Source organism: Aedes aegypti, chromosome 3 (assembly GCF_002204515.2).
Source record: "Aedes aegypti strain LVP_AGWG chromosome 3, AaegL5.0 Primary Assembly, whole genome shotgun sequence".
Classification (NCBI taxonomy): Eukaryota; Metazoa; Arthropoda; class Insecta; order Diptera; family Culicidae; genus Aedes; species Aedes aegypti.
In genome coordinates, this window is record NC_035109.1 from 79,411,220 (window position 1) to 79,431,704 (window position 20,485).

The 20,485-nt window shown below is 40.2% G+C and overlaps 1 protein-coding gene across 3 annotated transcripts in view; it reads right to left on the bottom strand.

Moving 5' to 3' along the window:
- Nucleotides 1-919: 919 nt before the first annotated feature.
- Nucleotides 920-20,485, bottom strand: part of LOC5579300 (FMRFamide receptor) — a 412,004-nt gene continuing 392,438 nt past the window's right edge. For all 3 annotated transcript variants that reach the window (XM_021848884.1, XM_021848883.1, XM_021848882.1), the window contains one exon: nt 920-3,310. In XM_021848884.1, the coding sequence (XP_021704576.1) occupies nt 1,323-2,738 (1,416 nt within the window). In that variant the 5' untranslated portion in view covers nt 2,739-3,310 and the 3' untranslated portion in view covers nt 920-1,322. The remainder of the gene's footprint in view (nt 3,311-20,485) is intronic.

A 20,485-nucleotide genomic window follows, 5' to 3' on the forward strand; every position in this document is an offset into this window, starting at 1 on the left:
AGTGATTATTTGTGTATGACTTGTTGTCCAATAACATCGACTGCTCGGAATTGACCAACGAACTGAGGTATTACGCACCGACAAGGCAGCTCCGCGAGAGGCAGTTGCTGGTTATACGACCGCATAGAACGACATATGGACAGAACTGCCCAATGTCTAGTTGTTTGCGGGCATTCAATGATGTAGGATATTATTTTGATTTTAATGTGTCCAAATGTACTTTTAAACATAGAATTAAGTATTTAAATTAACAGTCTGGCGGATTAAGGTATTGATCCAAGACGTAGCAATTAAATAAATTAAAAACTGCAGATAGGTGAAATATTGATGCATTAAATCTTAGATAATATTGTTTTTGTCTATTATAGTTCAACTTAACCTTCAAAAACAGGTTCGGATGTTATGAAACTGCTCTAAACATTGCTTCAATATCTGCTCCGGCCGTTCTATAGTTGTTTTGGAAGCATTTGATTTTTATCCCGGGATCCCGGGAAATCCCGGGATTTTGTCCAGTCCGGGAAACAAGACCCTCTAGTTATAGTGTATACCGAAAAAAAAATCTGTACTTAGACAAAAAAAGCAATAAAAAATGTTTTGAAATAATAAAATGCGATAGCTAGTCGTTAAACTTATGAGCCAGCATTTCTTCTGAAACTATGAAACTTGCTAGGAATGAATTAAAAAATGTGTTATTATAGAAAGCTCTCAAAATATTAATAATGTTCCCCCGAATTACGCTGTTAATTTGAAAGGTTTCTTGACTAGTCAGTTTTCTTCGCAAGCGGCCGCAAATGGTTTTTGACTAACTCATTTCATCGTATTACTATCCAGAATTAATCTTACCTTTCCGTTGATTGGTCTGTCTTTCTGGTTTCATGAAAATTTGTTCTCTATATATGAAATAAAATCCTCACAAGAATGCAACCTTATTAAATCGATTTATTTGTCTAAAATTTTATCGCCATTTTTTGCGTCACATCTAATATGATTCAACACGAATTCGAACTACCAGTGCAATCTGGTATGAAAAAATAAGGATTTCAATGATTTGATTCTTAGCATATCTCATTCGTCAGCACATGCGCCCCTATGGTGGCGCCCGTAATAATTGGTCTTTCCGTAACAAATTGGATTTCTATGTTTTGTGTGTTCTCTCTTACTACCATTACTACCTTCAGGTATCGCGCTGATTAAAGCTATAATAGTGTCATAATCTCTTCTATCAACTACATCAACAGTCACTAACCTACCGGACGCCCAAAAGCTCAAAACTTGTGATCCCCGCCGAGGCCATCGTCCGAGCAGGAAGCCTTGAGCAACGGCTAGAACCCGGAAGTGGCCATCATGATCCCGTTGGTTCCGTTTTCACCCCGTTCCCAGCACGGGTGGAACATCGAGGTGCTCCGGCTTATAGGTTGGTGGGGCTGCAGCCGGGGCATCGATTCCCGCGCCGGGTAGTACACTATCGGACCGGGAGATGGAGCCCGGGTACTCCGGATCGTGGTCCGCGTCGTACGTATGCTGCCGAGCGTACTGTTGGTGATCTTGGTCGTACTGCTTCGGGTTGTACCCACTCGCTGGAAACGACCGCTGTTTCTATTGCTTCCTTCGCCGTTTGAGAATGAACTATCCTCATGGAGAAATCCATCCGGCGACTCCCGGCCGAGGCGCGATTTACAAAATAACAAAAGAAAAATCCGTTTAAACTTCTCGCCGAAGATGACGTAGATGATGAAGTTGACGGACGAGTTGATGGTGACGAGCAGGTTGGAAGTTTTGACTAGATAATCGTTGATTTTCGAATAGGCCGCTTCCATGATGTTGTTGACCATGGCGAGCAGATTGCACAGCAGGAACACAACCACTACGCAGATGAGCATGGTGGCAAGGCCGATCTCTCGCTTCTCGGACCTGGACAGTCGCTGACGTTCACGGTTCGCCTTGCGTACCTGCTCGTAGATCATGGTGTTAAAGAAGGAGATAGATGTGAAGGGGATCAGGTAGATGAACACCGTGTACATCCAGTGGACGTAGACTCGGATGTAGATGTCCTGGGTGCGGAGACTTGACGCACTCACGCAGTAAGCTCCTTCGTAGCCGGGGTGATCGAAGGCCGATACGGATACCTCCCAAAATCGAGGCAGATTATAGAGGAGCGAAAAGATGAGAATACCTATCACGTAGATCCGAGCCCGGCCGTAAGTGCAGAGGGCTCGGGCTCGCAGGGGATGACATACAGCTACGTATCGTTCTAAAGTAACGGTAAGCGTTAGGTAGACGCTTGCGGTCTGAGCCGTCATCGCCAACGGATATACGACCGGCGATATGACCGGGTGTATCACATAATAGTAATAGAAGAGATAGCCCGTGTATGGATAGATGGCGGGGATGCCAAACAGCAACATTGACGTTAGGATCACTATTGTATCACAGCGGGCTAGACCTATCAGTAGATAGTTGATGCTGGAACGCATCTGCGGTCTGGAGAGAATCACCATCGACAGAATATTGCCGAGGATGCCTAGCAGGGAAATTATGTTCATCAGGACACCACTGATCCAAAACTCAAACACCGTGAGCTCCTCGTCGATCTCCAACGCATAGTAGCACATCGACATATTGCGCTGGAACGTTCCATTGTGAGATCCGTCCGAGAAGTTCGCCGCCGATCCATGCAGGAAGTAGTGGTTGTCCTCGATAATGATACTGTAGTCATAGTCGACGTTTGTGGTGTTCATTTTTATGCCTACCTAACCTAGCTCAGCAGCCTGGCATTACCTTAAAATCTTTTAAACTAGTCTTGTCTACTATTTTCTATATAGCCTCAACGCAATGGCTACGCTCTAGTCTTAACACTATTTTAAAGCTGCCGTTGAATCGGTTCTTAAAGCAATAACGTCTTTTCCTTCAGCGATGAATGCAATCTCCGGTCCGGCGAAAATAAAAAGTTCCGCTTTTTACTTCTTTATAATCTCAAGAGCAAATCTCGCGATAAAATACGCCCAGGAATTTTCCCGCTCCTCGCTATGCCATCTATCTTTATAACCGTTGGTTTTCCTTCTATTCTACTGGAACTGGCGTGGGTTCGGCTTGGGTGCCTAACGGGCCGGAAGAAGTTCAAACACGTGTCCTTGGAGGCAGCAGCAGAAGAAGAAAAGTTTGCTTTGCGATGACACCGGTTGCGATAGTGGAGGTAACGATGAAATGATGACATTCGTTGTTTGCCGTGCTGGGAATCGACACTTCAGAACGGGATCCGGTCGCATTCCGGTGGTGAACGGTAGCCAGATGTTTCCAGTTTCGTTGCATCCTGGAAAGAGGAGAGGAGAATGGGACGAAATTAGTTCCATTGTTTCGATGATACTTTGTCATTGTTCATGGGTTACGATGGAAAGATGACTTTCAAGTGAGACTTGAAGAATTTGAAGATTGATTTTATTTGTCAATTGGCGATTGAATATTTAACTCAATTGAAATGCACATCTATATTAAATAATTAGGGCTGGTAACAGTTTGGTGTCTGAAATATAGAAGCTTTTGAGACTACATGCCTCAAAAAGACCAAACAAGAACCAGTAAATATTCCAAGAGATTTACCACAAGACATTAATAAAAGATTACTTTAGGGAATTCCTTCTGTAATCATGGTTTTTATTTACTTAGCTTTCTTTGAGTACCGTTTCAATTTATATTCCGAACACTTAAGGCTTACAGTGACTTTCAATGCATATTTCAGCATGAGTCAGGCGAAATGTTTGAAACTTTCAATTATTTTAATAGATAAACTGTAAACTATTGAGTGTACTAATAATAAAAAATATTTGAACTTGTTTTACAGTTTTTTTAAGTAAAAGTATGAAACAACATTTTACTTTGAATGTCCAACACTATGCTCATTAGTGTTCGAAAATTTCACTTCGTTAGAAAACTTGGGGCAAAGACGAACAGACGTAACATTCGAATTATTTTTATCTCTCAGCAAAGTAGCGTTTAATTTTAATATATATAATATCGTAGTTGGCCGACGGCTCACTCGTGGTACTCGTAACGCTTTCATTCGATATTGCGATCAAACTTTTGTATGGGGCAAAAATGAATTTTTAAGTAAAATGTCGAAAACTTTGGAGAAAGCTATTTTTAAGTTAAACAAGTTTCAATTTTAGACAAACTTGGTGTTGTACAAAGTTTTCATAAATTTAATTTTGAAGATTAAAGTTTCAAAATTGGTTAGAAAATAACGAAGTTATGGTGACTTCACTGAAGGCCATTTTTTCATCTTCAAGACGCTTGCGCCATCACTTAGCTCAAACTTTGAGGTTTTTTGGTTGTGCGAGTTTTTGGTTTTGCGAACTTTTGTGAAATAAGCCGCAACCTAATAGACATGGATTTAAACGAACCTCGAAAGCGAGAACTTTTTAATAACAAGAAATGAAACATTTCGTTTGAAATGTTTTCCATACATAGTGGACCATCCGAAATTTGAAACTGTCATTAAATGAATCATAACTATATTACTCCAAAATTTTCTTCAAGAACACATTCAGTGTTTAAAAAGTCCTTGGGGTCATGCACAAATTATGTCACGCTCCAAGGGGGGGGGGGTCAAGCCAAGCATGACAAGCCTTACAAAATTTTCGAAGCACTCATATAAAAAACGTGACAAAGGGGGGGAGGGGGTTCGAAAAAGTCGAAATTAAGCGTGACATAATTTGTGTACCACCCTCTTCCAGAATTCAACCTGGAATTATTCTTTAAATATCTCCATATTCGACCTCAAAAATTCTCTCAAGGATTGTATCAGAGTTTTGTTCAAAATCCTCCAAGTATTTTCCCCAAAAATTCCCCGATCGATTTTCATACAATTTACTTCTAGATATTTGTTCAGACTTTCTTCATTTTTTTCTTCAATTCATCCAATAATTTCTCCAAGGATATTTCCTAAACTCACTTTAGGGATTTGCTTAGGGATTTCTCTTGAGATTATTGCAAAAAAAAACTTGATGATGCCTATTTTTAGAGAATTCTTTTTTGGATTTCTCTATTAATTCATCTAATGTATTCTTCGTGGACTTAGTGAATAACACTGCCTATAACGATTTGCAAAAGGAGTATCTCCAGAGTTCTTTTAAGTGAATTTCTTAAGCAATATGACACTTGATGTCAAAGCTATTTTAGTTGTGCATTTGAGGATTTATGTGCAAATGTTGAAAATTTGTAAGATTTTAGTATTTCTGAAACGCTTACAAACAATCAGTTCTACGATCACTATATGAAGAAATCATAATGAGTTCGTCACTTATCCATGACAGCTTAGTTATAGTAGAACATGAATTCGGTCTCAAACCTCTTTGCGAAAACCATTTTTACAAACTGGGACCATTTTTGTAATCTAAGTCGGAAATTTCCATATAGCGTTAAACGCTTGGAGGCCCTATAAATGTTCATTCAATTTTGTTCGATTTACACTCCATTATCGTAATTTTGACCAAAACAGAAAACCGACTTTCGATTAGGTATATGAAAAATTATATATCCATTCAGAATAAGTATTTTGGAAATCTATCAAGTGCGATCGATAGCTAGGATGTCAGTACTTGCTTTAAAAATATAAATTGAAATTCTTTGAAACAGCATGCATAAATATTGAAGTTTTCTTCGAAAAACTATCAAAGTTACCCCGTTTTACGGTATTTGTAAATCAGAAACGTCTTAAAGTTAAGAATTGAATCATCCACCTTCAATACTCCAAGACTTTTAATCCTAAGCAAGCAGATAATCATATTTGTATTCTACAACTGAAAAGTTTGCACATTGAAAATCTTAATAAAAATGTATTTGGTGGAGAATTAAACTAGCACGTTGTACCTATCAGAAAATTGTTTCACTGTGGATTCAAGTTTCACAGAAAACTTATTGAGACAAATTGATACCTCCTTAAAGTGCACGAGCCTTAATTGGCCTCAACATAATAAGAAAACCATCAACAATGCCCGGACTGATGGAAATGGAATGAAACCTAAACTTTATATTACACACGTTGACCCCCACAGTCCATTCCAGCCCAGCCCAACTCAATTCTGCGACGACATCGATGATGACGGGGACACTAATTAAAGTGGCCCCCGCGGAAGGAAGACGGACGGAAATGTGTTGCCATTAAAACTATTTTTCTTTGCTTTGGCATTGGTCCCATCCACATCGAGCTATAAGAACAACCGGTTCATCCGTTCCGAGGACTCCTCCGAGGACGTTTATGGGAAATGTCTGCCGGGAGCTGACACAAAAGAACGTCGCAGGACATGGGCGTAGCCAGGACTTTCGTCAGGAGGGGGCAATCGACCTGTAAAGATATTTACCTATTTTTTTTTTGCATGAATTTGCCGAAGCATATAAATGGAAGCATGATTTATTGAAGTGGTTTTTGTACAACTCTTAGTTTGATATCTTGATGAATAGTTAGAGAAATTCGTGGAAATATATTTCAAAAAATTTAAAAAAATAGTAATCAGAAAACTCCCTAAGACAATTAATTAGGAAAAGTACAACATGGTAGACGGAATTCATACACACTTAAATTGGAATGCCGAATCTCGGCTAATTTTAACCGAGATCCGCAGAGCCGAGAAGTCGGCAGACAAATTTCCTGGGATCTCAGTAAATAAAAGCCGAGTATCAGCAAATCGTGCTTCGTTGCTAAGCAACCGGACATATTGCTAGCTAAGTCTCAGTTAAAATCGGGAAACCGAGATTAGCACAGCCGAGCTCGTGAAAAAAATCTTATTGTGTAGAAGAAAAGCCAGATAAATAACTGCAGTTATTTATGGAGGATATATTTTGAGGTTGAATGTAATTTTGTTTGCAAGATCCTAGACAGAAACCAGGGGATAATCATAACGATGGTGGATTTCCGACAAAATCTGATCTATGGAAAATGGTTCTAATTTTGATGGACATTAAGTGGTATCGTAAGGTTTTCCATTACGCAATTATCTGATTATGATGAATAAACTTAAAATTTCCTTGCATAGCAGTTAGATTAATTTTTTATCCTACGGCTAGAGATGAGGGATTAGGCCCCTTCTCGTCTGACTACGACCATTTCATAGAAGCTTTGTCAGTTATTTTAACATTGCATTGGAGGTTTTGCGACCGGGCGCGTCACTCGGAAAAATTTCATTGGTTTGAGTTTGAATTTTTTTTCCTACGATAATGTTGGGTGGTGGAAATTCGAAGCTAATTGCTGTCGCCGGAGATATTCGCCTCGATTGGCATTCTCCGTTTTTTATTTTGCGATTCGGATCATTAGCAGACGAAAAGGAAATCGATGCGCTTCTCGTTGATAAATTGGATTCCATTTGGTATGGCAGCCACGTAATCTTGGTGTTGTTCCGACACGAGCCACGAGCGCAAAGTTGAGGTATTCGAAATTGGATCTGTGTTCAGTTTGTGTTTTTCTTTTACTTTCCGCTTGAATCTCTCTCTCACAGAACGTGGTTAAGATCGGAATGAAAGCGATAAATGCAGCTGCAATAACTTGTTTTTCTTTTCTCCTGAAAAAGATTGCGTTTTCCGTAAACCAACGTCGCGAAAGGAGATTTCTGTTTGAATGAAGTTGGTTAAGGATAAATACAGAACCTGGAAAAGTGGGGAATGCAAAGTTTTGCACCGGATGGATTGCGTGCTGCCAACTCGTTTAGATGTGGGTAGCACTTTCGAAGAATTTCCTGATCTTAATTTTGAATTCATGTTTTAGGTTTCAAATGGAGTAAGAAGTTTAAGAGGTATTGGGGAACAGCGCGCATAAAATTCTTCTTGATTAGGGTGACCATTTCCGAAATAGAGTGACCAAATAAATCGCGATTTTGCAAAATTTTTATTTAAAAAAAATTATAACCGTTCGACCGATTTTCAATCTTTTTGGACGAAACGAAAGCTAAAGATTTTTACTTTTCAGGAAAAATATAAAATTTCACAAAATTGTTTTTTTTTTTACATGAAAAACTTAATAATTTCAGTTTTTTTGTGTTTGAAGGCCTCGGGACTAAAGCCAACGGGGCCAGTGGTTCGACGCCCTGCAAAGTTCTTTGGCTGATGTTCTATGTCCCGTGTACCGCTCATATCGTTACCATGCTACCGCCATCTGGTTTTGGAAGAATACCCTACCGGTGTTCCGGCATACCCCTCCAATGATCATCTATGGTAAACGTACGAGGAACGACAAACTGGTACCGTAATCCGGGGTAACATTGATCATTTTTTTTTAGTTTTTCTTAAATTTTTCATTTCACAATACAAATGTTACAAGTTTCATATTTTTAAAACAAGTACTGGCACCCACCGCTCCTAACTATGTACTTTATTTTGTTTTTCGAAAGATTTGAACATGTTTAAATAAATGTTTTAAGTGATTTTTTGATTCAGCTGATAAGGGGTAACATTGATCACCCAAGTAAACAACGTTCGCTTATATTGGAAATATAACTCTTACAAGTAATTTACTTTTTGAGTTATTTCAAAATTAAAAACACCTTGAACCACGGAATACGCCTAAAAGTAGGCAATTTCCTCCGGAAATTCTACATTCGTAATAGTAATTAGTTAATGTTGCCTAACTGAATAAACTTATGAAAGATTTGACAACGGAATCGTTTTCGGCGATGCCATTTTTAGTAACATCCGCATTTTCCTTGATCACATCGTCTGCAGAACTCATGTGAGACATGAATTTTCGGTAGTGTCAGTGAAAATGATAGAAATCATTGTTTCAAAAAGTTGACAAATTTGCGCATGAACTAAACGCAATTTTGGCAAAAACCTTAATTATCATTAGCTTATGAATATACGAAAGAGAGGCACCATTCATGGTTCGAAAATGTTTCATCAATAAATCTTTATTTGAACGTTTAACAAGATGAGTCATCACGATCAATGTTACCCCGCTGATCAATGTTACCCCGGATTACGGTATGTGGAATCCCATTATAACCCTAGGGATGGTACACAAATTATGTCACGGTAATTTCGTATTTTTTCGACCCCCCCCCCACGTTGTCACGTTTTTTGTATGAATGCTTCGAAAATTTTGTAAGACTAGTCACGCTTGGCTTGACCCCTTCCCCCCTTGGAGCGTAACGTAATTTGTGCATGACCCCCTGTTCCCATTCTTCAAATGAAAATTTGGAAAACCGAATATAAAATGTTAAATTGAACTAGTATTCTCATTCTACTACGCTAAGCCCTGAATTTAGTCTCTTTCTGTAGTTGATACCTTGGTTTTTAGTTACTTTTGTTACGCTCACTCCAATTTCCTCTTGGACCCATGACTCTGAGGCCCAGGACAAAGCCTGAGTGAGAACAATAGAGGTTCCCAACCTAAGGAAAATCTAACAAATTGTACAATCGAATAAACAATAGTTCCTCATTGTGATAGTTTTCCAAAACTTCAAGCTGGCATATCTTATCGTTTTCTTAGTCCCTTTCAAAAACTACGGTAGGTTTTGAAAAAAATATCTTACCCTATTCCAAGAGGCCACCTTGTGATTCCATTGGTTTCTTAGCGATCCCAAGAGCATTTGCAGGGCTCACCAAGGAATTATTACGGGAATTAATCTTTTGTTTCTATTCTTCAAAAGCTGTCTCCAACACTTGTATTTATACGATAATTACGTCATAATAGATTGGAACACTTATGGAGTCCATCAAACAAGCAGCCTTTTTTTTCTTGCCAGAAATTATTCGATGGTTTTATCGAATCTGTTAGAAAATTCAAAAAGTCTCTGTCAAGTATATTGTCAGCAGAATATTATCATTAAAATTATTAGAGAAAGCTCTTCATATTTCCCCAGGAATTCCTCTAGGGATTTCATTTATATTTCTCTAGATATTTCTCAAACGTACCGTAATCCGGGGTAACATTGATCATTTTTTTAGTTTTTCTTAAATTTTTCATTTCACAATACAAATGTTACAAGTTTCATATTTTTAAAACAAGTACTGGCACCCACCGCTCCTAACTATGTACTTTATTTTGTTTTTCGAAAGATTTAAACGTGTTTAAATAAATGTTTTAAGTGATTTTTTGATTCAGCTGATATTGGGTAACATTGATCACCCAAGTAAACAACGTTCGCTAAAATTGGAAATGTCGTTACTTACTAAAATCAGGGCCCTTGAGGCCGAATATGAAAACCAAACTCTTACAAGTCATTTACTTTTTGAGTTATTTCAAAATTAAAAACACCTTGAACCGCGGAATACGCCTAAAAGTAAGCAATTTCCTCAGGAAATTCTACATAGTAATTAGTTAATGTTGCCTAATTGAATAACTTATGAAAGATTTGACAACGGAATCGTTTTCGGCGATGCCATATTTAGTAACACCCGCATTTTCCTTGATCACATAGTCTGCAGAACTCATGTGAGACATAATTTTTCGGTAGTGTCAGTGAAAATGATAGAAATCATTGTTTCAAAAAGTTGACAAATTTGCGCATGAACTAAACGCAATTTTGGCAAAAACCTTAATTATCATTAGCTTATGAATATAGGAAAGCGAGGCACCATTCATGGTTCGAAAATGTTTCATCAATAAATCTTTATTTGAACGTTTAACAAGATGAGTCATCCCGATCAATGTTACCCCGCTGATCAATGTTACCCCGGATTACGGTACCTGAAATTATTCCATGAATCGTTCCTGGGAGTACTTCGAATTTCTCCAGAGATTCCTCAACAAAATTTTAAGGTGTTTCTGGAGTTGCTTCTAAAAATTCTTCCAAAAAACTAAATTTAGTATGCCGAATATTCAACGAGATATGCACAGCGAATTTTATGAGATCTCGAATATCATAAAATTGTGTTTCATTACGAAGCATCCTGACAATTTGCAAGCTTAATCATGCATAAAATTGAAAAAATAAGATTCACACAGCCGAGTTCATTACAAAAAATTTAGTGTGTAGGTTCATTCATGAATGCCTCCGAGAATTTCTCTCAATACTATTTCAAAAATTAATCTATGGAATCCTGCCGAATCTTTTTTTTATGTTCAAGAAATAATTTCATAAATTGTTCCAGAAATATGCTGGGTACACTGAACGCCTTTCTAGTCTAAATTAAAATTTCTTCATGCGTGCGCTCTTGAATTTGACCACAAACTACACCCAAAATTCCTTTAGATTTATTTTTTATTGTTTATGGACATGCTTCAATGATTACCTTTTTTAATTCCTTGTTAAATTCATTCCATTTTTTTTTCTTCAGTGTGTCTTGAGATAACATTCAAAATTTGCTTCTTAAAGTTTTATTGAGATTGTGCCTACAATAAATTAATAAACTGTTTATAAAGTCCCTTCAAAAATACGTTCTGTTGAAGCTTTTTTATTATATTCTTGATAGGGCTCATAAAATCTATTCTTCTGTGATGTCAATATTCATTAAAAAACTGTTTTGAAGATTTATTAAGAAATTCATCCAATTCCCCTTCTGAGTTACATTTTTTTAAATTTCTATGCTTATTGAAGGATTCTTACAGGAATCATCTTAAGAGTTTTTCAGGAATTTGACAAGGAATATCACCAAGAACAAGTTGAAGCATTTAATCATTCAATAGGCATAGGAATAATTTCTGAGATTTATTCACTACTTCATTTAGTGTTATTTATGAATACTTTTGCGCTAGGAACACAGCAAAAAAAAAAAAATCCATGGAACCAAGAGAAAATTTCTTGATTTTCATTATGTAAGAAATATTTTAAAGAACATTCCAGGAAAAGCATTTGGATGAATTCTAGAATAATGTCCAGGAAAGTCCTATGAAACATTCTATGTATTATACTTAAATGAATTCTAAGAAGAGCTTCGAGGCTATAATTAATGCTTTTTAAAAGGGTGCAGAGGTGATGTATTTATTTTATTGTTTTGGCGAGAAAATCTTGTTAAAAATGTTAAGAATCGATTTCTCCCCGCTCTGATAAAAACCTGGCTATGCCCATGTCCATCGCCCCCTTAAAAGTCTATGTAAGTTCTTGATACGGTTCACAAGCCATCATCAACATGTAAAAATTTAAAAAACAGGAACAAATTAAAATGACCCCGTTTCGTCAGGTTCCCCATTTTGTCAGCCTAAAATTCATCGAGGTGCTGACGAAATCGGGTCGTCACTGTACCTTGAATCACATGGACTTCGAAGTCCCAGTAACCTTTCACCATGAAATCCATTTTTGTGTTTTTGACAATCCTTATGATTTCATAGGGAACTGCTTTAAATCTATTGGAATCTACTGGAAAACTTTTGGATTCGCCGAAGCCCTCCTAAGAATATTCTTTAAAACATTTTGGAAATTCATTTAGTAACGTTTTGAAAATCACTGGAAAAGCTGTAACCGTCCATAATCATCTGAAAATCTTTGGTTTTCTTTAGGAATCTCTTGAACATATCTGAAAACTCCGTAAAAATCTCCTTAAATCACTGTAACTCAATTCAAAACCACGAAAAACCCACTGGGAACTCCTTGGATGATAATGGCTAACAGAGTAATATTTCTCCTTGGTGTTTGAGAATGAATGATAAAACAAAAAAAAGCAATAAATTAATCGTTGAAGCTTGCACCAGGCAGATGAACGGCAACGTTTTTCTTGGCCGGAATTCCCCAGGCAAAATATCCAACAATTCTCATTTTTCAGTTTACGATCGTTGTCTTAATAATCATACCTCTCAGGGCTGCAAAATGGTGAGTCGACGGAGTCCTCACAAGTTCCTACCTCATGCTTCCACGGGTCGACGGATGACAAATGACCGCCAGCTAAGAGTTGCGTGCTTAGCTGGTAGTGCAGCCTGGGTCCTATAGTCCTTCTGACTTCAGCTAGATTGAGGAGGTACGTCCATCGAGCGTCTGTTCACCAAGGAGGTGCGGCTCAAACAGCGTCTGTCTGGCATCCAGCGGCTGAATAAGAAATGTTCTTCCCCGGAAGCTACACCTAAGATGGCAGCTCCATCACGGCGGATAGGGAACCTTAGACTAACAACCTACTATCCTCGAAACATCAAAAAATGTTCAAGAAGCCGATAGAGAAAGATTACGAACTGATTTAACGGCAACGACTTTTAGCGCGAAACAACGGACACGAATTGGAACAACTCGCCAACGAGGCGTGTCGCATGAAGCAGGAGATCCTAGGACTGAGCGAAGTTCGTTGGCCAAACTTTGGAGAACACAGAATACCATCGGGACAGATTCTGCTATATTCTGGCCTGCGAGGTGAACACGCTCCTCGGCACCGAGGAGTTGGCCCAAGCTTACGCCGCGCTTATGAAGTGGGAGCCTATAAATGAGAGAATAATCGTCGCCAGATTTAGAACACGGGTCCGAAACCTTACCATAGTCCAATGTTATGCGCCAACCGATGCTGCCGAATTGCAGGACAAAGAGAACTTTTACAGTCAACTCAATGCTGTCGTGGATAAGATCCCGAAGGGTGATATCAAGATCTACATGGGCGACTTCAATGCGAAGATCGGATCCGACAACTCGAGCTATGAGCCCGTCATGGGACGCCATGGTCTCGGAGAAATGAGCGAAAACGGAGAGCTGTTGGCAGAGTTTTGTGGCAATAACGACATGGTGATCGGGGGATCACTCTTCCCCCATCGTCCGGTTCACAAGGTCACGTGGGTCTCCCGTGACGGCTTTACCAAATATCAAATTGACCACATCTGTATCAGCCGAAAGTGGAAACGGAGCCTTCTTGATGTGCGGAATAAACGTAGCGCTGACATCGCATCCGACCATCACCTCCTCATCGGCGAGGTGCGTCTGCGCATTGCGTGGATTCGTCGACAGGAGGATAGAGTCGGACGTCGATTTAACACACGCCGACTGGAAGATGCCACAGTGAAAGGGTCCTTCGTCGAAGAACTGGAGACTCGTGCTGCTAATATTTCGGAAGGTGGCAGCGTAGAAGAGCAATGGACCGCTATCAAGAATGCCTTCATCACTACCAGCGAAAATAATCTGAGTGAGCTACGCTGACGTATGCTGACAGGGAAGGGGGGGGTTTGCTTTTGCTTTTGCTTCTGCAAACCTTGAGCGTCTGTAGGGTAACTGGGGTTAAAACGCGCCCTCTAAAAAAGGAAGCGTTTTTAGCAATGAAGCACATTATTATAAGCCTTTTTACATTCATTATCTCATAGACAAACATGTTTTCTATTAAACAGTAGAAACAGCCATCCATTTTCTTTTTTCTGGAGTCAATAAATCAATTTTTATAAAATGCTTGCATATCTGCATTTTTATTTTTTGCGGGGTAAAACGCGCCACCTGATCTCAGCGTTAGTAGTTCGCGCGCACGCATGCGCAATCATACTAGCAAATACGTTGCATACATAAAGGCGTTTGATGTTATTCTTCGATTATTGGGATTGTTCAAATATTACGTAACGCAACAGGGGGAGGGAGGGGGTCTTACATAGTGTTACGGTTCATACAAAAATTTAAAACTGTCCATACAAAAGCTGTTATGTGGGGGAGGGAGGGGGTCAAAAATAGACAAATTTTGCGTTACGTAATATTTGAATGTATACTAACGCTGATTCGAAAAATGTGCATTTGTAAGGTTCAAATTGGCACGTAACTACGGCTTGGCATTACGTTTGCTGGAATTTGAATTCAAACGGCTGTTTTGGTGTTATGAAATAGGGGTGGCCGTTTTGCCCCACGAGTTGATTAAAGTTTAAGTTCTTCAATACGCTTTTCAAGGATAAATTCAACACTTTTTTCGCATGGAATACAAACTATGAGAGTGCACAAGTCGATTCTCGGTAATAGTTTCAAAAGTTTTGTTGTTTATCGGCCTGAAAAATTGCCTAGTAACACAAAATTACAACGAAAACAGCGAAAAACGTTTTTTCGAGTTTTTCACGATTTTTGCCAGGAAAACACTTAAAAATATATATTGAGAAGCATTTTAATACATTTTCCATTATCTCGGGTGAAAAACAGCGTCGCAAAGCACGTCGTTCGTTCAAAACAAGGGTGGCGCGTTTTACCCCAACGGCGCATTTTACACCCAGTTCCCCTACTCCATGTTAGGAGCGGCTCACAACAGCGTCTGTTCATCACGTCAGGGGCGGCTGATCATCGTCCGAGTGCCAGAGAAGGACTCTAAGCTAAACTGTGCACTACGGTCCTCCGAACATTTAGGGGGAATGGTCCTCCGGAAATCTTGGGGGTTGGTGTCAGGCCCTGCAAGCCAGCCGTAAAAAAATCAAGCAACGAATAATCAACGAGAGAATACGAACCGGGACAATCGGCGAAGACCACAGCGACGAAAAGGGACTAGCGATTGGAAGCTCGGTACGTGGAACTGTAAATCTCTCAACTTCATCGGGAGCACACGCATACTCGCCGACGTGCTGAAGGACCGCGGATTCTACCAGAGCTGCGGCAATACACATGAGCTGGGAACAGCTTTTATAGTGATGGGTGATATGCGGATGCGCGTCATCGGATGGTGGCCGATCAATGAGAGAATGTGCAAGTTGGAATCAAAGGCCGGTTCTTCAACTTCAGCATAATGAACGTGCACAGCCCTCACTCCGGAAGTACTGATGATGATAAAGACGCTTTTTACGCGCAGCTCGAACGCGAGTACGACAGTCAAAATCATCATAGGAGATCTATGATCGCTCAGGTTGGCTAGGAAGAGGAATTCAGACCGACGATTGGAAAGTTCAGCGCCCACCGGCTGACGAACGAAAATGGCCTACGACTAATTGATTTCGCCGCCTCCAAGAACATAGCCATTCGTAGCACCTACTTCCAGCACAGCCTTCCATACCGATACACCAGGAGATCACCACAGCAGACAGAATCGCAAATCGACCACGTTCTGATTGATGATCGGCACTTCTCCGACATTATCGACGTCAGGTCCTATCGTGGCGCTAACATCGACTCTGACCACTATCTGGTGATGGTCAAACTGCGCCCAAAACTCTCCGTCGTTAGCAACGTACGGTACCGACGGCCGCCCCGGTATGACCTAGAGCGGCTCAAGCAACCGGATGTCGCAGCGGCACACGCGCAGCACCTCGAGGCTGCATTACCGGAAGAGGGTGAGCTGGACGAAGCCCCTCTTGAGGACTGCTGGAGAATAGTAAAAGCTGCCATCAACGATGCAGCTGAGAGCAACGTCGGGTACGTGGGACGGAGTCGACGGAACGATTGGTTCGACGAGGAGAGCCAGGAGGTTTTGGAGGAGAAGAATGCAGCGTGGGCGGTCATGCTGCAGCAAGGGACTCGGCAGAACGTGGAACGCTATAAACGGAAACGGCAACAGCAACCTCTTTCGGGAGAAAAAACGCCGCCTGGAGGAGACGGAGTGCGAGGAGGTGGAACAGCTATGCTGGTCTCAAGAAACGCGTAAGTTCTATCAGAAGCTCAACGCATCCCGCAACGGCTTCGTGCCGTGAGCCGAGATGGGCAGGGATATGGATGGGAGCATTCTGACGGACGAGCGTGAGGTGATCGAAAGATGGAAGCAGTACTTCGACGAGCACCTGAATGGCGCTGAGAGCACAGTCAATGAAGGACGGAAAAACGGAGGAAATGCCTTCGTCAGTACTGCGGAAGATGGAAACCAACCAGCCCCCACTTTGAGGGAGGTTAAGGATGCCATTCACCAGCTCAAGAACAATAAAGCTGCTGGTACACGGGTAGAAATCAGAATCCAAAAACAAGATTATGACTCATAATATCATGATTCCAGCGTGTTTTCGTCTTATGAAAATACACCATGATTTGGACTCATGATATCATGAGTCAGATTTCCGTAACGCAACACACGCGTTAGGTTTTTGTAGCTGATTGATCGGAATCATGATTCAAATTCCAAAAATGCTGAGTCGCGCATCCGTTTATGATCGACAAAATAAAAAAAAGTTAAAAATAGCATACATTGAGATTCGAGCCAAGAACCTTCAGATTGTGAGCCACGTACTCTACCACTAAACCACTTCGTCATCTTGAAATCAGAGTGATCGATACGAATGACATAAAGCAAAGTGCGCCGCGTAGTGATTTCACACTGGATGTTACGCTTATGAGGAATCATGATTATGACTCCAGGAACCATGATTTGTGATCCTGATATTATGACCTAACCAATTTATGAATTTCATGATTTGTAAATCATGGTGTGGGGATCAGATTTTTATCCGTGTAAGGATGGTATCGGAGCTGAAAGGCGACACGTTAGATTGTGGGAACTTTCGAGCGATCACCATTTTAAATGCGGCCTACAAAGTATTATCCCAGATCATCTTCCGTCGTCTGTAACCTGTAGTAAACGAGTTCGTGGGAAGTTATCAAGCCGGCTTCGTTGACGGCCGATCGACAACAGACCAGATCTTTACTGTACGGCAAATCCTCCGAAAATGTCGTGAATACCAGGTCCCAACGCATCACCTTTTCATCGATTTCAAGGCGGCATACGACAGTATCGACCGCGTAGAGCAATGGAAAATCATGGACGAGAACAGCTTTCCCGGGAAGCTCTTCTTCTTCTTTCTGGCGTTACGTCCCAACTGGGACAAAGCCTGTTTCTCAGATTAGTGTTCTTATGAGCACTTCCACAGTTATTAACTGAGAGCTTTCATTGCCGATTGACCATTTTTGAATGTGTACATCGTGTGGCAGGTACGAAGATACTCTATGCCCTGGGAATCGAGAACATTTCCTTTACGAAAAGATCCTCGACCAGCGGGATTCGAACCCACGACCCTCAGCATGGTCATGCTGAATAGCTGCGCGTTTACCGCTACGGCTATCTGGGCCCCTTCCCGGGAAGCTCACGAGACTGATTATAACGACGATGGAAGGTGTGCAAAATTGTGTGAAGGTTTCAAGCGAACACTCCAGTTCGTTTGGATCCCACCGGGGACTACGACAAAGTGATGGACTTTCGTGCCTGTTGTTCAATATTGCGCTAGAAGGTGTTATGCGGAGAGCCGGGGTCAACAGCCGGGGTACGATTTATACCAGATCCAGTCAATTTGTTTGCTTCGCGGATGATATGGACATCGTCGGCCGAACATTTGAAAAGGTGGCAGACCTGTACACCCGCCTGAAACGCGAGGCAGCAAAAGTTGGACGATGCTCGAGGAGGACCTGCAAGCACTTGGAGTCTTCGAACGTCGGGTGCTTAGGACGATCTTCGGCGGTGTGCAGGAGAACGGTGTGTGGCGGCGAAGGTTGAACCACGAGCTCGCCCAACTCTACGGCGAACCCAGTATCCAGAAGGTGGCCAAAGCTGGAAGGATACGATGGGCAGGGCATGTTGCAACTATGTAAATGAATGTGGATACACGTCGGTCCCTCAAAGAATTTTTAAACATCCCCGGATCCAGATGACCAATAACACGGTTCCCAGATAGCCGTAGCGGTAAACGCGCAGCTATTCAGCAAGACCAAGCCGAGGGTCGTGGGTTCGAATCCCACCGGTCGAGAATCTTTTCGGGTTGGAAATTTTCTCGACCTCCCAGGGCATAGAGTATAATCGTACCTGCCACACGATATACACATGCAAAAATAGTCATTGGCATAGTAAGCTCTCAGTTAATAACTGTGGAAGTGCTCATAAGAACACTAAGCAGAGAAGCAGGCTCTGTCCCAGTGAGGACGTAACGCCAAAAAGAAGAAAGAAGAATAACACGGTTCCTAAGACTAGAACAGTTTTTTGAGAACTTGTGGAAAAATGGTGCAAAAATATCGATAAACAAAAAAGTTATCGTAATTTGAATATTGATTTTGCTGTAAAAATGAAGCTGCTAGTAGAGGGGTTAATGGGCAATTTAATAATAAAATTGTTATTGGATTACGTTCTTCTAATTGATTTTATTTTCCATGTTTTCAATTGGAGAGCTCGTATTTTAATATGGTAAACAGGAAGAGCTGTGTTATTTTCTAACAGCAAATGACATACATATAGCATTTTTTACTGAAACTCATGTTAAACTGGATCCGAAATCAAAAGAGGTCCGAATCTCCTTGTTTTTTTTTTCGTAATGATAAACTGGATGGAGCATGTGGAGGAGTTGTGCTATCATCACTCATAGACGTATAATCCCTAATTCTTTCCAATGCACAACAAATTAATGTGCCTGAAACTGACGTGCAAAAATTGACTCGTAATAAGTTTTTTTTGTCCTTTATGATTTTTATGCAAAACATCGATCATGGAATAATTCGCGAAGCAATTCCAACGGCAGAATTTTATTTGATGAGTGCTCTTCAGGATATTTCTCAATTCAATACCCTGATAGCCCAACTCGTTTTTCCTCTTCTAAAAACTCTTGTATGATTGATTTGTTCTTAATCACTCTAGCCAACTGATTACTCATGTTGATTTTGATTCTGATCATGTCCCTGTTACTAATTCCTGTAAGAGCTGGTGTTCCTCAAGGCAGCATTTTGGGACCAATATTATACAATATATTCACATCTGACTTACCCGAGTTACCTCAGGGACGTCGAAAATCTTTGTTTGTGGGAATGACACATGCCTCTCCACCAAAGGACGATGCCTGCGTGTCATCTGTAGAATTAAAAAAAAAGTTTGGGATGTTTTCTTCTTAAATTCAACTAATAATATTTCCAAAAAAAATCAAAAGCTCTTTATTTGAAGCCTTCAAAAGTCATGTTGCCACGATGAGAGGGGTTCCAATAAATTGGTCAGATAAAGTTAAGTATCGAGGGCTCATTGTAGATTAAAATTTAACTTTCATAAGCCATATTGAAGGATTTAAACCAAATGAAACAAATATATAAAATGTTTGTATTCACTCATTTAGAGAAAATCGAACCATTGTCGTCAGACCAAGTTTTAGAAGTTCAAACAAGTTTTCATGCCAGCCATGTTGTATGCTGTACCAATATGGACTAGTTGTTGTAATACCAGGATAAGAGCTTTGCAGAGGTTTTAAAATAAAATTTTGAAAACGATTGTGAAGCTCTCTTCCTGGTATAGTACTAATGAGTAACATAGAATATTCAATATTGAAAAATTGGTACCAATTTCGAATAAAATTAATCATAACTTTAGACAAAAATCGTTGCAATCTTCTGTTCCACAATTGATGTGTTATATATTTAGGTAAGGTTAGGTTGAGTTAAATGAAAGCGTTTTTTCTTTTATAAGCAGGTGAAATCAACTCACCTGTAAAAATTCTGAACTGCCACGGCAAATGAAATGCAATATTCTGTTAACAAAATGTTAATAAAATCTTAGGTTTGTTTTATAAAATTGGGATGATAGTGTTGCCTAACACAGAACACCTAAATATAAGAAATGAATATAGTGCTTGAAATGATACTAATAAATGAAAAAACCTAACTCAAAATTTATTTCTGATCTGCTTACGGGGAAATAGCTATCCCCTTCACTACACTCGATCTATAAAAGCATAATCCACCTACGTTACAATTTG